We start from the raw sequence: 24,563 nt of genomic DNA, 5'->3' as shown, positions 1-24,563 counted from the left end.
GGCAAGAGGCAGGGGAAGAGGCGTTTTTGATTCTTTGCAGGGGACCACCGGGCCTGTTGCCTGGGAAGCCCCCCAGTTAATAAAGTTGGTGTTTGGCAACCATTTACCTGCCTTCAGAGTGCAATGGTCCCATATAACGTCGGACTGGTGGGTCCTCAGTACCATCACCAAGGGGTACATGTTGCAATTCGCCTCGCCCCCTCCCCACCATCCTCCATCCAGGAAGGTCTCTGGAGACCCGGAGCACGCCCTCCTTCTAAACCAGGAGGTGGCGCGCCTCCTCACCCTGGGCATGATGGAGAGGGTATCTTGGGAATTCCAGGGCAAGGAGTTTTACTCCCGGTATTTCCTGATCCCGAAGGCAAAAGGCGGGCTCAGGCCCATCCTCAACCTGCGGTATCTCAACCAGTTTCTGGTCTGTTGCAAGTTCCGTACGGTGTCCCTGTCCTCTATTATTCTGTCCCTAGACCTGGGGGATTGGTTCGCGGCCCTGGACCTCCAGGATCCGTATTTTCATATCCATATTTTTGAGGGTCACAGGTGCTTCCTCCGTTTCCTGGTGGGGCAAGACCAGTACCAGTTTACGGTCCTTCCCTTTGGCCTCTCTACGGCCCCCATGGTTTTTACCAAATGCATGGTGGTGGTGGCCGCCCACCTCAGGCGGAATGGGCTGCAAATCTTTCCCTACCTGGACGACTGGTTGCTCAAGGGCAAGTCTCGATCCCAGGTTCAGGCCCAGGTGGAATTCCTCCTGGCCACTTGCAACATCTAGGCCTAGTGGTAAACAAGGACAAGTCCACGTTAGTCCCAGCTCAGCGCATACACTTCATAGGAGTGCTGTTGGACTCTGTAGTGGCCATGGCCTCTCTCCCCCGAGACAGGTTCGAGATGCTCAAAGGTCTCATGGCTTCAGTCATGGCCTTCCCCGTGACGACGGCAAGAGTGTGCCTCCAACTCTTAGGCCATATGGCAGCATGCACCTCAGTGGTGCGGCATGCCAAATTCAGGGTGAGGCCCCTTCAACTTTGGTTGGCCTTCCAATACTCCCAACCCAAGGACGGCCTGGACAAGTGGTGGCAGACCTGCAGTGGTGGTCCCTCCCAAGCAACATGTTGCAAGGGATTCCCTTCCGAGAGGCCCCTCCCTCGATACATCTGGTGTCGGACGCCTCGGACCTGGGGTGGGGAGCCCATGTGGGGAGCTTCCAGAACCAGGGCAGATGGTCAGCCTCAGACTTGCCCCTACATATAAATGTCAGGGAACTCTGGGCGGTGCACCTAGCCTGTACAGTCTTCCACTGGTATCTGTAGGGGAAGATGGTCAGAGTCTTCATGGACAATATGACCGCGATGTATTACATCAACAGGCAAGGGGCCACGAGGTCCTCGTCCTTGTGCCAGGAAACCCTAGACCTGTGGAAGTTCTGTATAGCGTACAACATCTCCTTGAGGGCCTTTCACCTACCCGGCATGCGCAATACACGAGCCAATCGTCTGAGCAGGGTTTTCTCCCAACAGCACGAGTGGTCACTTCACAGGGAGGTTGCCAGGCAACTCTTCCTAGAGTGGGGTACTCCCCAGGTGGATCTTTTCGCCACCAACCAGAATCGCCTCTGCCCTCAGTTCTGTTCCAGAGCAGGAGGGGTCGAAGGAGTGATAACGGACGTGTTCCTGATTCCATGGTCGGGCTGCCTGTTCTACGCCTTTCCGCCCTTCCCCCTGATAGGCAAGGTCCTACAGAAAATAAAGACAGACGGGTCCAGGGTTATCCTGATAGTGCCGGATTGGGCCCGTCAACATTGGTATTGGAGCCTCCTACAACTTCTAGTGGCCCCTCCGCACAGACTGTCGCTCCAACCGGATCGCCTCTCCCAGGAAGGAGGATCCCTCCTCCTCCCTGACCTGGCCGCACTTCACTTGATTGCGTGGCTGCTCCATGGTTAGACAAGGAAGAGGGGAGGTGCTCTGAGGATGTTAGGCGAGTCCTGCTGGAGAGCAGGAAGCCCTCCACACGACAAACCTACCTGGCCAAATGGTATTGGTTCTCCACATGGATGAGGGAAAGGGGCTCCTCCCCCTCATCCGCGTTGCTCCAGCTCATCCTCAATTACCTACTGTTCCTTAGGACCCAAGGGCTGGCGCCCGCCTTGGTCAGGGTACACTTAACAGCAATTTCGGCTTTCCACCCTCTGGTGTCTGGTCAGTCAGTATTTTCCCACCACATGACTTCCCGGTTTTTTAAAGGTCTGAATGGGGCATTCCCTTACGCCAGACCCCCGTGCTCTCCCACCTCATGGCCCCCAGCTTTGAACCCTTGGCCACGTGTTCCTGGTGGCTATCATCTCAGCCCGCCGGGTCTCGGAGCTTAGGGCCCTGACCTCTAACTCCCTCCCCCCGTATACGGTCTTCCATAGGGACAAGGTACAGCTCCGCCCGCACCGGGCCTTTCTGCCGAAGGTAGTCTCGGCTTTTCACATGGATCAGGACATCTTCCTACCAGTTCTCTGTCCTAAGCCCCATTCCTCCAATGAGGAACGACACCTACACATCCTAGATGTGTGTAGAGCACTGGCTTTTTACCTAGACCTGACCAGGCCATTTTGGAAATCCCCTCAGCTTTTCATTGCATCGGCCGAGCGCATGAGGGGGCAACAGGTTTCCACCCAGCAGCTCTCCTGCTGGATCACCTCGTGCATACGCACGTGTTACAACCTGGCAGGGATCCCCCGCCTCTTCTAGTGAAGGCTCATTTGACGAGAGCTCAGGCCTTGTCGGCTGCCTATGTGGCTCATGTACCTATCCAAGACATCTGTAGGGCTGCTATGTGGTCCTGTGTCCACACCTTTTCATCGCACTATGCGATCGTCTCCCAAACGCAGGATGATGCCGGGTTTGATAGGGCGGTACTCTGCTCTGATAACCCTTAAACTTCTACCCACCTCCATCAGGTATAGCTTTGAGTCACATGAATACACATAAGCAATCACTCAAAGAAGAAAGGACAGTTATCTGTTCCGTAACTGGCGTTCTTCGAAATGTGTTGCTCGGGTGTATTCCACATCCCGCCCTCCTTCCCCTCTGTTGGAGTTGTCTGGCAAAAAGGAACTGAGGGTGGGGGGAGCGCACAGCGCCCCTTATAGCGCGATATAGAGGCACCACTCCAGGGGTCGCAGCGGGGTTCCCCCACTGCGGGTACTGCTAAGGGAAAAACTTCCGGCACCGGTGTATGTGGCGAGCATGCACACCTACTGTGGAATACACATGAGCAACACATCTCGAAGAACCCCAGTTATAGAACAGGTAACTATCCTTTTCATTCCTTCTGCCTAGCCCAGGGAAGCTCCTCAGCAAAGGCTTTTTAGTGTTCTAGCCCCAGTCAGGGTGGGCTTCTCTGAATTCTCCTCCCCCACTCTGCAGAAGCCTTTCCTCCCCACCTGCTCTGCTCAGTTTAATGGGGTTCTAGAGAGAACTGTAGTGGTGGAGGCCCTAGAACAGGGGTGGGCTAACTATGGCCTGTGGGCAGGATCCGATCCGCCAGCCATTTTAATCTGGCCCTCGAACTCCCTCTGGGGAGCGGGGTCTGGGCTTACCCCGCTCCGGTGCTCCAGCTGGGGAGCAGCGTTGGGGGCCGCTCCACACAGACCCCTCCAGCTCCTATGTGTAGCGGCAGCCAGGGGGCTCTGCTCTGCACACTGCCCCCACCCCAAGTGCCGCCCCCGCAGTTCCCATTGGCCGGGAACTGCAGGGGCGGTGCCTGCGGGTGGGGCAGTGTGCAGAGCTGCCTGGCCGTGCCTCTGCGTAGGAGCCGCTTGAAGTAAGTGCTGCCCGGAGCCTGCACTCCTGAGCCTCCACTTGTGCCCCAACCCCCTGCCCTGATCCCCCTCCAAACCCCTTGATCCCAGCCTGAAGCACCCTCCTACACTCCAAACGCCTCATCCCTAGCCCCATCCCAGATCCCGCACCCCCACCCGGAACCCTCACCCCCTACACCCAACTCCTGAGCCTGGAGTCCCCTCCCGCACCCTGAACTCCTCATTTCTGGCCCCACCCTGGAGCTTGCACCTCCAGCCAGAGCCCTCCTGCACCCAACCTCAATTTTGTGAGTATTCATGGCCCACCATACAATTTCTATTCCCAGATGTGGCCCTTGGGCCAAAAATACCACTCCAGGTAAGAATGAAGGCAGAGAGAAAATATGTAATGTGTCAGGATGGTATCTATGAATAAAAAGAACACTTGAAGATTTGGGAAATCATTTTGTGGCATGTGGATGGAGGTTTGCTGACCTTAAATTACTTCTAAAAATACATAGAGGTGGTTTTAAAAAAAAAAAAAAAAAAAAAAACTGGCTTCTATTACTCACAGAAGCATGCATCTTTGTGTTGGCAAGGTGCAAGGAAGCACTTTACTTCACAAAATAAAATAAATATTTTATACATATCTTTAATATCAATCTGACAGATCAGTTGTCTAATGATATACACTTTCTCCCCATTTATCCTTTTTCCTATTTTTTTTAATTCAAAAAGTAAAAGAACAGGAAAGAGAAATTGCTCATAAGAAATTTCCAGTGAAAACTTCTACCAGACACTTGTAGTGCAACACGATCACAGGCACACTAGCAATTGCATTACATACTCTTACAGTTAGACAAAGCTCATCCCTGAGCAAGTGGTTACTTCAAGAATACATGTCCAACAAAAACAGCTGCCAATCTCCAGGGAAACAATATGATGAAGAAACATACTTGCCAGCTAAACCACTTGTGATGTTCTGAATAGAATTGAGGATTTTTTATATCACAAACATTGGTCTCCAATATATCACCAAAATGAGAGCCTCATTAGCTATCACAGCAGTAGTTTGTGTGTAGGCTTGCACCATCCATTACATGGGTGTGTGTGTGTGTGTGTGTGTGTGTGTGTGATACATACACACACACACACACACACTCTCTTTATTACAAAAGGTTTGTTTGAAAATCTAAATTACTTCTAATTCTTTGCCCATAAAGTTTTCTGAGTATCTGCCATGAGAGAAATATACACCTGTTTATTTTGTTGTTTGTCTCAATTTCCTGCCAGCTGTTGTTACTCTCTGGGTGTGGTATGCATAGTTTTCTCCAAAGCCAGTATTAACACTGCTTTGTTAATTAGTTAATTGGTTTGGTTGTGGTGTTGAATAGTAGCTGCACCTTTTAGGATCCTTCCTTTAGACCTAAGCACATTGCATCTATACCTTGGAGCCAGTGTTATCAATATAAGTTAACCTATATTTATGATTTTATGAGATGTATTGATACAGTATGAGCCTATTACCTATCAGTGTTTGTATCTGCATAAAAACAGCAGCAGCTCCTTTTGAGACCAGTGAAAGAGAACAATGGATGCTTTTTGGTCCTGAGCACTTTTGAAAATCTGGTCACTAAATGGGAGCTTTAAGACACCAAGATCTTTGGGAAATCTGGCCCTAAATGTCCAAAGCAAAAAAGCATAGAGTTATTATAGGGGAAAGTACTGTGACTAACCACAGAATTATCATTTGATATAATTATTATATATTCGATATCACCTTCAAATGGAGGATTTACTCTGACAGATAGGCACAACAGATCTGACTTAAGTTTCCTGAAACAGCCTTAACCAAGAATTGCAATGATCTTTAGGTTTCTGTCATGAGAGTCTTTATCTTATTGTAATATTCTGTAGTGTAGTATACTGCACCTATTTACCAGACTCACCTTGCAATTTCTTAGTCTCCGTCTAAGCAGATCTCCTCTCCAATCCCTTTCCCTGCAGCTATTGACTTCCACCACTAAATATCAGAGTGCTGGGATCCAGTTGCTACCTCCAAATTTTCTATTGTGATCTAATCTGCATTGCATTATGGGGCACACCAAAACTCTGAGCATGCCAGTTTGCATGACCTTAGGGCTTGGAGCAGCCCACTCTCTCTTGCAATTGAACACAAAGCAGGTAGCTCATGAGTCTGTATTTACAAGATGAAGAAGAGGGTTCTGAGATTAACCACCAAGAAAGGGGTGGGGAGTTCTTTGAGTGCCAATGGTAGTCTCCAGAAATATAGATATTGGTGGTGATCCCAGCCGTTGGACATAACAGCAGTAACAGATTACATAAACAATATTGGTTTGTAGTTAGTATGTGCATACTCATACTTTAAATTCCAGGTGTGATACCATATATAAACAGGTTAGTTCACTTTCTCTCTTTCCTATTTGAAAAGCTAGCACTAGTTAGAACGTATTTTTCTGTGTGCTGTGTTTAGTCTTATTGAGGCTAGATTGGCTCATCTAGGGCTAGTCCACATGACAAAGGCCGTGGAGACTCAAAGCTCTCTACTGGATACTCAGCATATACCAGGAAAAGGAGTTTGACTGGTGTACTTAACCCACCTCCCTGAACAACATATGCTATACCAGCAAAAGGAGTCCTTTGCTAATATAAGGAGTGTGGGGTTTTTTCACACCTCTACCCTAGCACAGTTTTGTAGTGTAGACCTGGCCTCAGACACTGTCCTGGGTTGGGGATGGTGCGGAGCTGCACCGTCCACGGAGAACTTAGGGAAGCTCATTGAGGCATAGTCCCTCCCTTTGTTTCCCAATGCACTACTCATGGCCCCACTTCCTGTCAGGAATAAGGCACTGCAGTTGTGCCTGCCCAATCTCCCGACAACCTATTGAGCACAGCTGGGCTGCATCAGCTAGGTCGCCTGACGGAATGCCTGGCTGTGATTGGCTGAGGAAGCTAGGAGGCTTGTTCTTGAGCCCAGCAGCAGTAGCAGTTCCCCTGGCTGCTTAAAGCGTTTGCCCACAGCTGTGAAAACTCCTTTGTCTGCTTGTTCTCAGCCTTGCTCTAGTCCCGCTCTTGCCTTATTTAAGCCCTGCTGCTGCCTGGGACCCAGCCCTACCTCTGCCTCACCTCACCTCACCTCCATTCTTCTAGGTATCCATGAAAAAGCCTGTGACAGTATAACTGTTGTGGAGCTGTTTCACTGCCAGGAGAATGAATATATATACCAGCATAAGCAATGGCAGTGAAAGGGTTGGTTTTATTTTTAGGTTAGTGTCTCCTTTTTTTCTCCAAAGCTATTTAATTCCAGGAGGGAATAAATGCACCGTAAAAATATTTAGTTGCCAGGAAAATAGTTTAGCAACAGTCAGTTGGTACATAATGTTTTTTTAAAGAAATGTATAAGCAACAGATACACCAGCACAGATGTTTTGTATGAAAAGTTGGTAATAGAACTAAGTAAGTTGAAACTGAAAGGTTGATATAAGTGGTTGTGAAAAGTATGAACTAATGTTTTCAGTCAGCAATAGGGTCTGATTCTGCAAATACTTCACAACGTAGTGTTTACTTCAATGGGAATACACACAGTTGAAAACACTACTCCCAGCAGTAAATATTGGTAGAACTGAGCCCAGATTTCTCAGTTGAGATAATGGCTCACACAAAAGTATCACAATTTTCCAATTTTACATTACTATGTTATGGAATAAGGTTTCTATTAAATGAGTACATTGTGGAATTTGTTCATTTTAATTGTAGTTCATTTCTATTTATTATTTACAGACAAGTCTGTGTAAGTATTTAGTCCATCATATTTATAAAGTGTGAGTCCATCAAAATAATTTAATTTGTGAGATGGCTATGCACATGTATGTAGTGCAGCAAAGCATAACATTTGTGACAACTGTATTACAAAAAAAACCTCTAAAATTTGTTACCTTAACATGAAAATGTCAATATCCGATTGTATCTAAGAAATGTATAGAGAACCAATTTGTGTGCTACCTATCTTACCTGTTGGCTATCCTCTGACATACTAAGAAGTTAACTTTAGAATTTTAGTCTTACTATTATTATAGAAGAGACCTGATCCAAAGGCCACTGCGGTCAGTTAGTGTCTTTCCACTGATTTAAATTGGCTTTGGATCAGGCCCCAAAAAGAGCTCTATAAATATATATGGGATAATTACATAAATTACTATAATCTATTTAGAATACAAACAAATGGATATGGATGAATCATGGAGAGAAGTTTGAATGGCTTGTGTTCACAGATTCTTGAAATGTGTGTCCTTATTCACAATTTTTTTATGCAGCCATATACATTTGAGGTTCGTAACAAAAGTAAACATATTTTTTTTAAATCATGCACAAAATCTCTGTCTCTGTACCTTTGTTAATAATTTGTGGGCATGGTTCCAAGGCCATTAAAGTCAGCCTGGTAAAAGTTTGTAAGAAACAAGAAAAACAGGGGACGAAGTTTGAAAAGATGCTTTTTAAACATAGAAAGTTCTCTTTCAAACAATTTATTTAGATATTTATGTACGATGGGATGGTAAAAAACGTATCATATCAAAAATAAATGAGCCATTTCTCAAACACTTGCCTGAAGTTCAAGTGCATAAATACTGGATAATAACATATGATGTAAAAGCTGTGCTCGTTTTACACCGAAATTGTATTAAACTAATTACTATAATACAAAACCAAACCAATCACCACCAACAATAACTAAAGTTATATTTGGAGATAGTAGAGTCCTCTGACAAAAAAAAAAAAAAAAAAAAAGTTATAAAGTTCTTAGTTTTTCTTTAACTATTGGTGAGATTTTACCATTCTATTTGAACTGTGGTAGGTATCATAATATAATGCACACAGTGCATGCTGCAGTTTTTAAATATGAAGTGTTTATTATGCTGCACAAAATATTTTCCCCTTACAATATGCAGTCAGCCTTCCTCTCACCCGTGTATATGAAATCTGTTTGAATCCATGGAATATTGGTTTGAATGATTGCGCTGATTTTTTTTATACTGTACTTTTCCAAATGAAAGCACGAAAAGCAAACATAGTTATCATTCGCCACATAGGCGCTTACTCCATGAGTGAGCACCCACGGAAAACAATTAGTGGGTGCTTAGCACTCACCAGCATCCAGCTCCCGACCCCAGCGCCCACCGCAATCAGCTGTTCCACGGTGTGCAGGAAGCACTGGGGGGGGGAGAGGGAGGAACAGGGATGGGGTGTAACTGGGTGGGGAGAGGGATGAGCAGGAGGAGCAGGGGTGGGAAGAGGCAAGGTGGAGTATGTATTGGGAGAATGGGTGGGGGTGGGCCCTGGGGCGGAGCGGGGGCAGGAAGAGGCGGGGCAGGGTGAGGGCTTGGGGAAAGGGGGTGGGGCCAGGGGCGGAGCGGAGGTTTGAGCACCCCCAGGGCCCTGACAAAGCTGGTGCCTGTGATTTGCAATTTCTTACTTATTCACACACAAGTAAGCATCTCTCCTTAAAAACAATGAAATTGAAAAGCTATTTAATGGCTTATAAATAGGCCATTCTTTAGCTTGACAGGAGAATGCATTCCCTATCAATTTTATAAACACCACAATTAAACAGCCTCTTAGCCCAAGCCCAAGAGCCCGAGTAAGCTGGCACGGGCCAACTGTGGATTTTTAATTGCACTGTAAACATACCCTTACCGCAGTAGTTCTCAACCAGCTGTCCGGGGCCCTCTGGCGGCCGTGACCAGCTTTTAGGGGGGCTGCCAAGCAGGGCCAACATTAGACTCGCTGGGGCCCAGGGCAGAAAGCCGAAACCCCACCGCATGGGGTTGAAGCTCGGGGCCTCGTGCCCCCAAAAGCCAGCCCTGCCTTTTATGTGCAAAAAAACATTTTTACTCTTGGGGGAGGGGGCAGTTGTTTGGTCTGGGGGGCCCTGCGGCTGGGCTCTTGGGGGGGTGGGGTTTGGGTGTATTGGCCGGGGTGGGGGGGAGTTGTGGGTGTCAGGTCCTCCAGCTGGGCTCTGGGGGGAGAGGGAGGGGGACAGACAAACAGGAACTGGATTGTCATAGGGGTTTCTTTAGTTAAAGTTACTCCTGGGGGAATTTTTGTGTGTCTTTATTGTTAGACATACCTGTTGACAGTTTTTTTTTTTTTTTTAAATAAATTGCCAAAATAACCTGTGATTATGTAGTGTTATTTTAGTACAGTAGTTCTCAAACTTTTGTGTTGGTGACCCCTTTCACATAGCAAGCCTCTGAATGCGACCCCCCCTTATAAATTAAAAACTCTTTTTTATATATTTAACACCATTATAAAGGCTGGATGCAAAGTGGAGTTTGGGGTGGAGGCTGACAACTCATGCCCCCCCCATGTAATAACCTCGCGACCCCATGAGGGTCCCGACCCCCAGTTTGAGAACCCCTGGTCTAGTAGCCCCAAGTATGTACCCATCTGAGACCACAGGTGTGTACTAAGGGTTGCTAACCCCTCCCTTCACTTGCACTGCTGTGCCTACGCTTTATTTTTAGTATGTGAGCCTGATCAGAGCAAGCTGCAAGTATGTCTCCTCAAACTGAGAACCGCGCCCCCAGCTACAAGTATATCCTTAGTCGTGACACAGAGGTGAAAGGCATATTAATCCATTACAGTTCTTGAGTCATGCACTATATTCACATACTCCTCTTTAGGAGGAAGATCTGTGGGTAAAACGTTTTACTAAATAAAATGTAAAATCCCCTTCATTCAATTAAAATATAAAGTATCTTATAAAGGGCTCAGGTGCTTCAGCCTCTTGCAGCCACAGCTTTATCTTATTTCCTTTCATTGTCTTTCAACCCTTCACTCTTGGAGTTGCGCATTTTATAAACTATGCTCTCCTGTTGGTTGGTCTACTTGGCTCTCCTACAGAGGGAGCAAGAAAATCTTCTCTGTTGTGCTGGGCAACACCACTGCCACGTTTATAATTACAACTTTTCTTTTACTTAGTGAACTGTTCTGTTGGAAAATACAGTCTGCAACAGATGGCCCTTTTTGGTTTTCTGGTTTTGCTTTTTAAGTTTTCCATGAAGAACAATTTAGGAACAGAAACAGAACAGCGTAGTTCAGAGATTCTTATAATGTGGGTTAAATCTTAATAGAGAGATTGCCTTGTCGACACCTCCTGTGCACAATGGCATAACATAACTTGGACAATTATAGCAACAGTTTGTTAACCAGTAAACTTTGTTGAAATTGACTTCTGCTTAAAGAAAGAAAAAATGGCTCTGTGGTGATGGTGCCACTCTGGAGAGCTGTTTACTGACCATTAAAGGGTGAGGATTTACTTTCTGATTGATCATTCTTTATGTCTGCCCTCTTCCGTACTTTTAAAAAAATCAAATTGTACCAAAGCTGTTGATTTGATTATTCATAACTCTTTTCATTTCACTTGGCCTGTTTGAATTTCAAAATCTTAAAAGGGAAATACACCTTATTTAGTGTTTAGTAAAGTACCATACTGTTAATTAATAATTTAGTGTTGTGAAGCTTTTGAAAATTTGTTAGGACGAGAGTAGGTACTATCTTTTGAGCAGAGGAATAAATCCTAAAATTATATTTTAAGTAATCATATTTATTCCTAGGGCAGTAAGAGAGTCAACAATTTTTATCATAAAGTTGAACGGATTTTGAGCCAAGAAATGGCGATGTTGGTTCATGAAGCCCAGCAAATGTAATCACGGTGACAAGGAGTTCTCTCTCGCGCTTTTCTCCCTTCCCTCACAGTCTATTTTTTGCCCTTGTGGCATCACATTACAGCAAAGCATAGGAGAAGTAATTCAGACTCCATGCCAGCTTCTCTGACCTTCTTGGATAATCCAAATATACTTGTGCCATAGACAACTTTAAATAATAAATGTGTTCAGTTTCAATTACTTTGTACTCCAAGTCCAATAAGTGGATTCTTAGTGGAATTTGTATATGAAACAGGGGTTAGCCCTTTTATGTATATTTACACGAAAGTACATATTTGGATTTGGATTTTTCTTCAAAGTTTGGTTTGGATTTCCAGTTAAGAAAAACATTCTCTGCTGATTCCCAATTTTTCTGTGTGCAGGTTTCTGGATGATATTTCACATTATACTCAGACACATTTCAGCTACTATATTTGCCAATCTACTCTAGGTACTAAACTAACATTTAATATCCCAACATTTTTTCAAATCTCCTGTTTACCACCTTGCTATATCCTGATCAGACATCGTAAAATGGAGTCAATGGGCAACAGATAATAAAAGAAAAGAGTAGAGTGATCCCAAAATGTCTTTGATCTAAAGAGAAACCATTCAGGAATATAGAAATCAGATGTAACAGCGTTTTCTTTTTATTATTTTAACATCTTTGTCTCCTAGCTTGTTTCATGAATATATATTTTAAATAGATTTTTTTAATTTCTGGGTTCAATTTTCTTTGTTTTTTTATTTTTCTTAGAAAGTAGGCAGTGAACGGTTGCATTAAGTCAAGGTAATGTATTGTATACTTGGGCTTTTTTTACACACTACTTAATCAGATCACCATTCCTCTTTGTCCTCCACTTCGGATGGCAGTCAGGGGATCCAGATGACAATCTGTGGAAGATATTCTTCCAGAGGCAGCATCTGGCTCCTTGGCAGATTCCTCAAGCACTTCTACTAATGGTTTTGGATTTGCCCAGGGGTCTTTTATGTGGTTACACTGCAGATGGGCTGTCTGCACAGCTTTGTCCTTTTGAATGCATTTTTAAAAAATACTTCCATCCCATTCTTAGATATTTACACACTCTTTTCCAATTGATAAGATTCTTTATGAGTCTCGTAAGATCCCCGTGCTTGATTCTTTATGTAAGAAATCCCAAAGCTTTCCATACATCTAAATGTGCACCTTGAGTTGTGTTTGCGATTCTGGATTAACTTCTCCAGTCTCATTGCCAAGTGATATAATTCAGCAGGATCTGAGTCTTTATTATTGTCAGATTTCTTTGGGAATGACCCTACACTATCACTTTTAGACAGAGTAACTTTACCTCCCCTTGAAGCATGAAATATACTTGCCTTCCATTAGCCTTCCCCCTTTGAAAGCCTATGTTCAAATCTGGATTTGGTTATAAGTGAAAATGAGTATGGTGGGCTCAACCTACCCCTTAGGGGATCCTTGTCTGCTGCTTAGCAGAGTCCTGGACTAGAGTAGCAAAGTTGTTGCAAGTCATGACTTCCTCCAGGGTTCAAAGTGGCATTAGTTGTGTCTGTGTCTGTCACCTTATCATCATGACTAGTTCTCATTATCTTTGCTACCTGGGCTCACAATCCAGTAGAAAAAATTCAAATAGATGGAAATAAAATGCCAAAAAGCATCCCACCACTATCCTTTGACATTTATGTAGCAGTTCCTGCAAATGGCTCAGGGGTTATTTTCTGGATTGATATAAACAATTTGTTAGACTGATGGTGACCTCACAACAGCAATTACTGCTTGGAGTGAGTGATGTTACCCTTCAAAAGCCCACCCCCGAAGACCGGGACAGGATCTTTAATATCTTTAACTCTTTTTCTGCCTCGGTTCCTCCAAGATTCTCTATACTTCCCAACAGAGGTGCATTTGGTGGCCGAAATGAAAAAAAAAATCTAAGGGGGGGGAAATTGTTTCAGGTTGAAGGAAAATTTTTTTTTTTTTTACCCAAAATATTTTTCTTTGTTTTTTTGTTGTTGTTGCATTGTGAGTGTATTTTACCCTTTAAAACAAATCTAGCTAAATTTCTAAACAAAATATTTTGAAATGAAAAGTCAAAATATTTTGTTTAGAAAATATCTCAGCAACTATTTTGACTTTTTTTTTTTTAAACATTTTATATTCGTCTGAAACTATTAGACACATCCGTGGATAGCTGCAGTCTCCCTGAAACTGCATTTTTGGGCGAATAAACTGTTCAACAGAAAAAATTCTCCCAGCTCTACTGGTATACGCTTTGACAGCGTTAGATAATTTTGACATTGTAGTGCTCGGTGTTCCCATGTATAATTATTATTATTATTATTATTATTATTAATTTGTATTACCATAGCATGACTATAAATTCTTGAGTGCTTCTTACAGCAAACCAGGTGCTAGTCCTGACACAGTTTAAGAGATAATACCTGAAGGAGAATGAATAGTTGGGCCCTTGTGAGTGTTCAGTATTGCTTGTTTTTTCCTCTCAGGCCGACAGCCAGAACTGACACTCTGCTGTCAGTGGGTGTGCTTTTGGTGTATAGTGCCCAGGTGACAGTAAACAGAACAGCAGTTGAGTTGGTATTATGCCCTTCTGTTTTGATTTGAGAAATGATGATGAAGAAGAAACTGCGCTGAGCCTGGAAGAGAAAAGCCCAAGTCATTTCAATGGAGAAAACAGTGTTCTCAGTTTTACTGTTCCTTCACTGGATTTTGCAGTAGCTTGAGGCTTGATTGGTTAAAGACTTAAACTAGAGTTGTATCAGTATCTTTAGGACTTGCTGCTCATAATAGTGTACTAAAACAAAAGAGAAATCCATTCTCTTAGATTGGATATTATTCATAGATTGTTCTAACTGATATATTCTGTACCAAGTCACCCTTGTAAAAAATCAGAGACAGCCACCCAGGAAAGCAAAGCACCTGCAAAAGCAAATGTTCCTGTTATTCTAGCAATAATATAATGACTGGGAATGTAATACATTAAAGTATCATTTTTAGGCCGCATCGTCATAACTTACTCTACTTTTGGCAACCTATGATATAATAAATATATCTTATTATTTATTCCCACACAAAAATCTTTTTTATTTTTGAGTAAAGGCTGCTAAATAGCACATCCTACCAGCATAAACAATAAAAACAAGGAAATAAATGTTAAATCCCACAATACCCCATCTTCACTCAGTGGGTCAGTTTTCCTTTATCAGCTTCAACTTTCTCCCTTCCACCCCCCAGAGTCCACATATATCCACCCTCCCTCACTTAGACCATGTTTACTGCCTGGAATGTTCATGTGCTTTGATTCATAAAGGGCTGGTGTGTCTTTCATAAATTACATTGTACGTGGGTTGTATGCAAATATGTAAGTGAGGTTTGGTGTAAGAAGTTTTTCCATAATGTTTAGATAAAGTTATATGAATGGGTCGTCTGTATCGTTAATGATCGTTAGATGTTTAGGTAGAAGTTACAGAACTGAAATCTGCGTGTGTGTGTGTGTGTGTGTGTGTGTGTGTGCGCGCGTGCATATTGATATGTTGTATTTTTTTTCAGAGTGAAGGCTGCGTGTTGGTTGTTCAGAATAAAGATTAAGAGATATAAGTTGTTGTCTTTGCTCACCAGGAGCATACTCAGAAAACAGCTGGAAAATTTTGACCAAAAAATGAAAGTTTTTGATGAAAAACAGAAACAAAAAAAATTGTTTCTGTTTTTCATCTAAATTGAGCCTCTGGTTAGAGAGCTGGGCTGGCAGCAGTAGGAAACGGAAGTAGTTGACAGATCTGAGCAATTCTATCAGCTAGTCTTCGTGTAGCTCTAAATGTTAATTTTAAATAAAGGGAAACTCTTTGTTTAATTTTAGAAGTTCAAAAACAGACTATGTCTGAAATGTTATAAGATTGTGTTTTTGTGGGAGAGAAGTTTGGAATTTGAGGGAACTCTGGTTGTAGCTAGAGGAATGTAAGAAACATAAAAAAATCTTTAAAAATTGAGCATTTTAAAATGTTTCTTTAGCAAAAGTTAGTAAAGATGTTTATTCAAAAATATGTAGAGAATTCACTTGTCTTCTAAGGAGTTATTGTGACAAATTTAGAGAATAAAGTAAATTATTTAAGTGTGAAACAGAGTCCTTCTTTAAGTTCACTTAACTTTGGAATTGCTACCAATGTTACCTGGTATAGAGTTTGGGCTTGCAGAGCATTTTATTTGGTTAAAGTTTTTATTTAAAATACTTTAAAATTAAAGCTAAATATTTAGGAAATAATGTGGTTTGTTTTCTGTTTTCCTGTATAGTTTCATGGTTGATCTGTGTGTGCTTCAGAACTTGCTGATAGAAAGTAGGTTTATGTACAGTAAAAATGTATTCTGTTTCAGAACAGGTATGTTTAAAAACGTTTTAGCCATTTAAATGATCAAGTTAAAGAAGACACAATTAGGGTTAATGTGGTGTTCTCTGGAAGTCATGAACACCACTTGAGTGTCCTGAGTTGGAGAAGGGCCCAAAGCTTGCTCTAGTTCTACCCTATTTAACTTGTCAATTTACATAGGTAACACTTTTTTCTAAAATGGCTAATATATGTATTCCTTCTGTCTGAATTATTTTATTTTTAGCTCATTTAAAAATTTGCAAATGGATGTTTAGTTTTCCTGTAGAAAAAAGTGGCAAGAATGAACTTATAGTTGTACTGAGAGAGAAAAAATGGGAATTTTAACAAAAGGATTTGCCAAAGAAGGTTTGAACTTACTATTTATAATATATTAAATGCAGAAAACCCCTGTATTTAAATAAATTCTACCATTGCAAAGTGAAGCATTCAGAAGTTAAGAAATGCTACAGGTAAGGGTTCCCATACAGTATTATTTTGGCCTCTTTGTGGATATATATTGTGATAGTTTTGCTTAAAATCATATAGAAGGTCTGTGGCAGAGTCAGGAATACAACCCTGTGCCACTGCTTTAAAACCGTAAGAGAATAGCCTGTGCACTGAATGAGGCATGGGTCCTATAGAATAGTCTTTGGTCACATAACTAAACCTGTGCCATATTGTACGTGCACAAGAGGACCAAATTAAAATTTCATGGTCATCCTTAATGCTGGCATTTCCTAACTTTTGGGTGTTCAATTTTGCAACATTCTCGTCCTTTAAATTTAATTGCCTTGGTTCTTAAAAAAGCAAACTGAAGTAACAGAAATTTCTAATGCTGGCTTCAGAAGGGAGTGTGGTCTAGTGGGTACAGGCGACATAGTCACAGACATAGTTTTGTCACATTCATTTGTTCTGCAAAGGCTGCCATCTCTGGATGAATCTTGGGTCTGCCATACTAGTGACAGAGTTCTATTCCCAGCTCTACCTGAAGTGACTTTGTGCAACCTCTCAGTTACCCTAACTGTAAAATGGGAGGAATGATAATTGCTTGCATCTTAAGTTAGGAGCATGAGTCCTTGCTCAGTGTAAGGGTTGTGAAGTGCACAGAATGGTGGAAGAGCTAAGATTAGGAATCCTAGTTCTTTCTAAAGGCTGCTGCTGCTGGATTCCATCTAGAGCTCAAGCTCACTGTGGACTGGGAGCATGCTCAGTGCAGATGCAATGTTTAGAGATTTTATCAACAAGCCCCTAAAAACCTCTGCTCAGCATATGCAAATGCCAATTTTCATAGGCTTAGAGCTAGCCAAACCTGGGGTTTTTATGGGGCAGCAAAAGATGCCTCTAACACCTTCCTATATTTCAAATTTCTGGTCCAAACTATGGAGATGCTAATACTCTGTTTAAAAAAAAAAAAAAGGGGGTGTGTGGGGGGGGGGGGGGTGTCAGGCAGAAAAGTTATAATAGTAAAACTATCTATTCATTCCTCACACTTATTCTCTAAAAACAGCTAATCCATTTTTGCTGGGCAGATACAAAAAAAATTCAAGCAGAGTCCAAGCATGGAAAATGTCAGCTCAAATGGTTAAAAGTGTGGCAAAGTTATAAGCAATTGAAAATAAGTGTTTATAAATGAAAAATGTTAGGCATCTTTAACAATAGACATCACTCTGCCTATAATGAACACTTTATCCGCTAGAAAGCAGGCTAAACCATGTATGTTTAGAAGCACTAATTTGTACTTCAGACTTCACTCATCTTTTTCTGTTAGTGCAAGAAAAACATATTGAGCCCAACCCTGCTTCTGCTGAAGTCAATGCAGAAATCTACAAGGCATTTAATTTGAAAAAAAAAATTCATCAAGATGTTGGAATAATTTCATCTTTTTTTAGAAAATTTGTTTAGAACCGCTTACTTGTTTTCATTACCTAATATGCAGTAGGTTTCTTGTACCTTAGCTGAGATGTTTTTAGGTTAACGGTGAGGATATCTTGAGAAAGGTGAATTAAAATCCATCACACAAGAAGTAAAATCTAAAATTAAGGTACCGTACCTTGGAAGTATTTAAAGGTGCTTGCTTGCTTGGGGGCAAAGCCATTGTGGATAAATACAAATATATGTAAATGGTTTTATGAAATAATTTTAAATCTTATTGGGACTCCACAAGCACAGTGGCTCCAAACTAAAGTACTTCTTTTTTTCATCCAAACATAATTCCTATTCATGCATTGATCTTTTTAACACACTACTTTTAAAGCATATTAGTAAAATATGGAACAACATACTCTTCTATGCAATAGATGACATAAATATGTGGAATCACAACCGTCCCTTGTATAAAAGAGGGATGATCCGTTTATATTGTCTGGTAAACAAAAAAGCTGATAGGATAATTGTTTTCTGTTTAAATAACCCTGATTCATATCAGAAGTAAAAGGTGTTTGGAGCCTTTAAACTATGATATTTGGGGAAGTTTATTATTTTGCATTCTGGAATATTACTGAAGTGTATCCTTGTGTAGACATTGTGTGTGACTGTGGAAGAGAACAGAGTAGAGTTTTTACCCTGACTAGAAAAAGGGAACAACTTCTATTTGTTTCTAATCTGGAAGTATCCATCAAGTATCTCCAAGCTGGTCATTTTTGAGCAGGAAATCATGACATTGCTTTAGTGAACACATGGGGAGAATTAAACTGTATAGGCAATGAAATACCAGTTGTTTATCTTGGGTACCCTCTTGCTTTCTTAAACACATACAAGATGGAAACACAGACTTTCTTTAACCTTTAGCTGCATAGCTTCACTGTACAGAAAACTGCTAAACAAAACCTGACAGAACAGTAAATCGTTTGTGTTCATTTTATTTCATCACTGATCACATTTCCCGTAGATAATAAATGTAATGCTCTGTTGACAGATGTATGGAAATGGATATGCGGTTGGATGATGAAATCTGGGTCAAGACCATTTAAATCTCAGTTTATGCCTTTGCATTATTGAATATTAGTTATAAAATTTGTACATGCTGGTGCGTGACCTCCTCCCTACACTTATAAGATTCCCACTACTCATCCAGACCATTGCTGGGGAGAGCATCCTGCCGAAAGAACTCTGATGCATAGAGGGCCCATCTCAAATACTCATTGAAGTCAATGAGATGCTTTGTATTGGCTTTAAGGGGCTTCGGAGAAGGACCTTAATACATTGTTCCAGTTGTGATGTGATGTTTCCCAACATGGGAAAATGAAGGGCTTTCAAGTCTTGTATATAACCGTATACCTTGGTACAAATGTATCTGAAGTAATTAGAATGTTCATCAAGTTATTTATACTATTAGGAGCAGAAAATGAGGCTTCCCTTTGAGAGACAAGACAGGTTCGAACAGCTGGAGGTAGAAATTATGCAAGTATTTTTCCCCAGAGCATGCAGGAGATTAGCATGGAGGACAGAAAGCTACAGAGGGAAATTTTCAATGATTACATTAGGGACTAGACAAAAAGTGCCCACAGTATTGACACACCTGTCCCCTGCTCCTCAATAACCATTTAAATAGGAACAGGAGTTCCTATTAAATTGCCCCTTATACTCCATCTCCCTCACAGCCATCCTCACTCCTTTCAAAACAGGAAAATTGGAATCCCAATAAGATGCAAAATAATCTCTCTATTGGCCTTGGTAGAATACACATGGTAAATTATTTTTCTCTTGTAGCTGGCCTTGCAACTTTGCAGACAGTAAAGATGTTTTAGGGGTAGGGGGGGAAGATCCATGTAATTAATTTGTAAATCGAGCAAGGAAAAGCTGCGCACATATTGCAAAGTGGATTGCAGTTGCCAATCTAGTATGGACTCTCTCCCTGCACACCTGGAGGCATACTGTTTGTGTTGTGAGTGAGGCAGCATGTCTCTTAGACCTATCACTGGTGGAGAACTGTGTACATCCCCTTGACATGGCTGTGATATTAAAAGTCGTGATGAGGCTCTAAATTTGAATGAAAAATCTAAATCAGTGATATCATGTTTTGGAAATCAGTACTTTCTAGGCTATATGGAAATAACACGGAATGAAAAAAATACGTAAAACTTAACCAAACAAAAATGCATAAAATAATTGGATTAAATAAGCTTCCTATAGTACATAACAAATTAATTTGTTCTGTCATCTTTCTGTTCTCATTTATTAGGCACACAGTTATGACTAGTGGTTAGAATACAGAATGAGGAGTTGGGGGGCTTTGGAGATTATTTTTTTAGCTCTGCTGTGACGTGCTGTGTGACTATGGCCTATTCCTTTAACTTCTCCATGTTTCAGTTCCCCCTTTTCAAAAGAAGGATGACAATATATGTACCTAACTTATAGGTGTATTATGAGTCTTAATAAGTGTGTGTTAATTATATTGTGATACTTGTTTAAAAAGTAGAGAATATATTATTGTCTACATCTAATTATAAATAACTTATTCTTAAGTGTGGTGTAAAAATGATGCCAAAGATTTCAAAGAAACATACCTAGGTTATTAATCTAAGTATATCTAATTGACTTCTAAAATGGAGTTATAGTTATGTTATCATATTGTTTTTAAAATTCCTGAACTTTGTGTGCTGCAATACATTTGATGCTCGCTGTCAAGATGTGTTTGATTTTTTTGAGTATAGCTTTCAAGTAAGAGTGGCTGATGTTTCATAAAAGTAATAATTTAAAATAAAAAATGTTTTCTATGGATATTTAACATTGAATAAGTAATTGTTATGGCTCACAAAAATAATAAACGAATAAAGTTAAACATAATTTCTGATGTCATCATGGAAACTTCAAATTTTGGTAACAGTATTTTTGCTAATAAAGAATAGCTACAGGTTTGTTTTCCAATAAAATAATATTTTTGTCCTTTTTAAGGTGCAAATGCCGATATTTAGATTGTAAACTCTTTAGGGATGGAATCATATTTGGTTGGGGGGGCACAGTGCTTTACACAATGAGAGCTCAAACCTTGATTGGCGCTTCTAGGTATTATTGCAATACAAATATTAAATGTTGTTGTTTTATTTTATTTTATTATGTTCCTGTGTTGCTTCCTTTTCTAACAGGTCTATGGAAATGCAGGATCTAACAAGTCCTCATAATCTTGTTGGAAGCAGTGATAATCCGAGTAGTTCCAAACTGGATAAATCTAATCTCAGCAGCACGTCCATCACAACAAATGGAACAGGAGGTAAGTGTAAGACATCATCAATGCACAGAAAGTTGCTATATGTCATTTTTCTATTTTTAATAAACTTTTTAAGTTTAGCATTTTAATTTAATGATGAGCATAAGGCTGATTGATAGGCAGACAGATATCAGCCCTCAGCAAAAAAAGATGAACAATAGAACATTTCAAATTTGTACAGTTGTTTCCATTTAATTCTGTTCAACAACTTGAAACTGAATGAGGAAAGACATTAGGTCGGGAGACTCAGTTGTCGGCAAGTATTGAAAGTATAACATAAATAATGGTTGTAACATACCAATCTTTTTCAAATCTTCATTGTATATTGCTCAAACCATAGAAATCCTAGAAAGGAACCTTGTCAGGTCATCTAGTCCAGCCCCGTGCACTGAAGCAGGACCAAGTATACGAAGACCATCTCTGACAGCTATTTGTCTAACCTGTTCTTTAATGACTGCTACTATTACTTAAGTTATTACTTAAATGATTAGTGCTCCATGTACCTCTATAAAGAGATTGCTGAAATTTAGGTCAATCACAGTTCTGTTTTCTATGCTAATAATGGATTTTGCTGCCCTTGGTCTGGTGAGTAGTCTGAATGCGACACTGCACAGTGTGAGCAAGGGTATCAGACTAGGAGGTGAAATCCTAGCCCCTGTTGTGTCAATGAGTGTTGTGCCATTGATTTCAACAGAGCCAGAATTTCACCCATGGTTCTTAGATGTTGTACACTAGTGTGCACTACACTTATTTTAGCATTTTACACCAAAATATTGGTCATTCAGTTCTTTCTTCCCACAATATAAAGTTTTAATCACTTCTCTGTATGCAAAAATTCCATTAATGTCTGTAAAAATTTACATGTGAGCATGGAGGGAATAGACCCCTCTAGTGATATCTTTAAGATTCAGTGTATTCACATTTAAAAACCAAATACCAATATTCCAGAATAAGGAGGGGCTGAAACTAGACCTTTAAGAGCACTAATAATTATATGTGTATATTTTATTTAAATAAACCAGCTAGAATAATATTCACAAAAGCAATACTGTGCAGCTAAAGACTAGGCTCAAAGGGCAAAAACACCTACTGGCATTAAAGAATATTCATGTATATTGAGCAGACATTCAGACAATGAACCATTATACCATTCCCATTCTCAGGAGACAACATGACTGTTTTAAATACTGCAGACTGGTTGCTGAGTTGCAGCACTCCCTCTTCTGCAACAAGTATGAGAGATCATGGTATAGTGCATGTGTGTGACTTTGTGGCTCCACGACTGCTGTGTTACATTTCTCCTGTTTTGTTTTGTTCTTTTGTTCTGTGGTTTAGAACATTTTTATGTGATTTCCTACTTCTCAGAACCTTTTGCAGAGCTGGAAAACCAGAAAGAAGCAGTAACAAACATTTATTTTACCATACTTGTTAAGCCATTTCATAGTAACAAGAATTTTAATTGTCCTAGAATGAGGTTAACTGTATACATCCTCATAATCTGATGGCATTGTTTTCAGAGAGGCTGAGCACCCACAGCTCTGATTGAGCATCCATTGCTCCCAACGATATCAGCTTCCCGTGCAGCCAGATTAATGTTTTTTTCCACTGAATGTCCATTTATCTTTTTTTTTATTTTTAGGTACTATATTAAATGCTTACCTGAGCACAAATCAAGGTTGTAAATGTATTGGGCACTTTACAAACATTTTTATGATCCTACAACCAGTTACTACCACTCGTTCCTTTCCTCCCATATGCATTATTATTGTTTTCTTTGTATTTTGGTAACATCTAGGGGCCCAATCATAGCACATGGCCCTACTGTGATAAGTACTATACAAACACATAAGAAAATGATGGTCTCTGCCTCAAAGAGGTTACAATCTAAATTTAGTTTAAATGTGGATATGCATAGTTGTAACTATTTACAGAATTGAGTTGAGAGGCACGTACATGTTTTCAAAGGGGCATCAACCTAGACTCTTAAATTTGCAATTGCAATTTTGTGCACACAAAACCGTGCAACCAGATTTATACACAAATTAGTCATACTTCTGCTCAAACAAAAATGCAGGCTTTTACACTTACTCTGTATTTCCACGTGTAATTGTATGTCATCATCACAGAGTTAACGCAGTCTCTTACTTACATCGTTACTCCAACACCCCTGCCTGACCACACACAAAGCTGTCTTTCAACCCGATGCTTTCGTCCCGGGCTAACTGGCTTGTCTGTGGTATTGGCTAAATCATGGATGTTGCTTTCACTCAGGTTAGTAATCTATCCACTTTGCAGTGAGGACTCAGTATAAATCACTCAAGTGCTGGTAGTTCCCACATTTCCTGCCATGTGCACAGAAGGACAGATAAGTTCTCTCATAATTAATTGCGAAAGAATCATAGAGTGGCTCATTTTACAGCAGGACAAATCACCAGGGGATATGCCCCCAGAAATCCTCCTACCTGAATGAGTGCAGCACCAGCGAGGACACAGGAACGTGTTAGTCTTTGCAGTGTGGCTGTTCACACCCAAGTAAGGCTAATGCAGGTGCTCAGACCCAGGTGCTGATCACCTAGGGTGGCCACTCTCACATTCCTGGAATACTGGACATTCTGGCAATTCCTGCCAGAGTGACTCTGCCCCAACCATGTTAGTCTGTATCAGCAAAAACAACGAGGAGTCCTTGTAGCACTTTAGAGACTAACAAATTTATTTGGGCATAAGCTTTCATGGGCTATAACCCACTTCATCAGATGCATGGAGTGAAAAATACAGTAGGCAGATATAAATATACAGCACATGAAAAGATGGGAGTTGTCTTACCAAGTGGTGGCTCAGTGCTAACGAGGCCAATTCAATCAGGGTGGATGTGGCCCATTCCCAACAGTTGATAAGAAAGGATGGGAAAATTAGTTTTTGTAGTGACCCAGCCATTCCCAGTCTTTATTCAGGCCTACTTTGATGGTGTCAAGTTTGCAAATTAATTCCAGCTCTGCAGTTTCTTGTTGAAGTCTGTTTTTGAAGGGTTTTTTGCTGAAGAATTGCCACTTTTAAGTCTGTTGTTGAGTGTCCAGGGAGACTGAAGTGCTCTCCTACTGGTTTTTGAATGTTACAATTCTTGATGTCTGATTTGTGTCCATTTATTCTTTTGTGTAGAGACAGTCCAGTTTGGCCAATGTACATGGCAGAGGGGCATTGCTGGCACATGATGGCATATATCACATTGGTAGATGTGCAGGTGAACGAGCCCCTGATGGCGTGGCTGATGTGGTTAGGTCCCTTGAATAGATATGTAGACAGAGTTGGTAACAGGGTTTGTTGCAGAGATTGGTTCCTGGGTTAGTGTTTCTGTTTGTATGGTGTGTGGTTGCTGGTGAGTATTTGCTTCAGGTTTGGAGGCTGTCTGTAAGCGAGGACTAGCCTGTCTCCCAAGGTCTGTGAGAGTGAGGGATCGTCCTCCAGGATAGGT

General features: G+C 41.2%; 1 protein-coding gene across 8 annotated transcripts in view; it reads left to right on the top strand.

Annotated features, from left to right (window-relative positions):
* The window catches only part of EYA4 (EYA transcriptional coactivator and phosphatase 4), a 218,351-nt gene that overhangs the window by 119,799 nt on the left and 73,989 nt on the right, over positions 1-24,563 (top strand). For 7 of the 8 annotated variants that reach the window (XM_034765624.1, XM_034765622.1, XM_034765623.1 and 4 more), the window contains exon 4: positions 20,973-21,097. In XM_034765624.1, the coding sequence (XP_034621515.1) occupies positions 20,973-21,097 (125 nt within the window). Of the gene's footprint in view, positions 1-20,972; positions 21,098-22,257; positions 22,327-24,563 lie in introns of all 8 variants that reach the window. The other variant, XM_034765625.1, reaches the window with a different exon arrangement.

The sequence above is a fragment of the Trachemys scripta genome, chromosome 3, assembly GCF_013100865.1.
Source record: "Trachemys scripta elegans isolate TJP31775 chromosome 3, CAS_Tse_1.0, whole genome shotgun sequence".
Lineage (NCBI taxonomy): Eukaryota > Metazoa > Chordata > Testudines > Emydidae > Trachemys > Trachemys scripta.
Note: the sequence above shows the minus strand (reverse complement) of the source record. Positions and strands in the feature narration are given on the sequence as shown.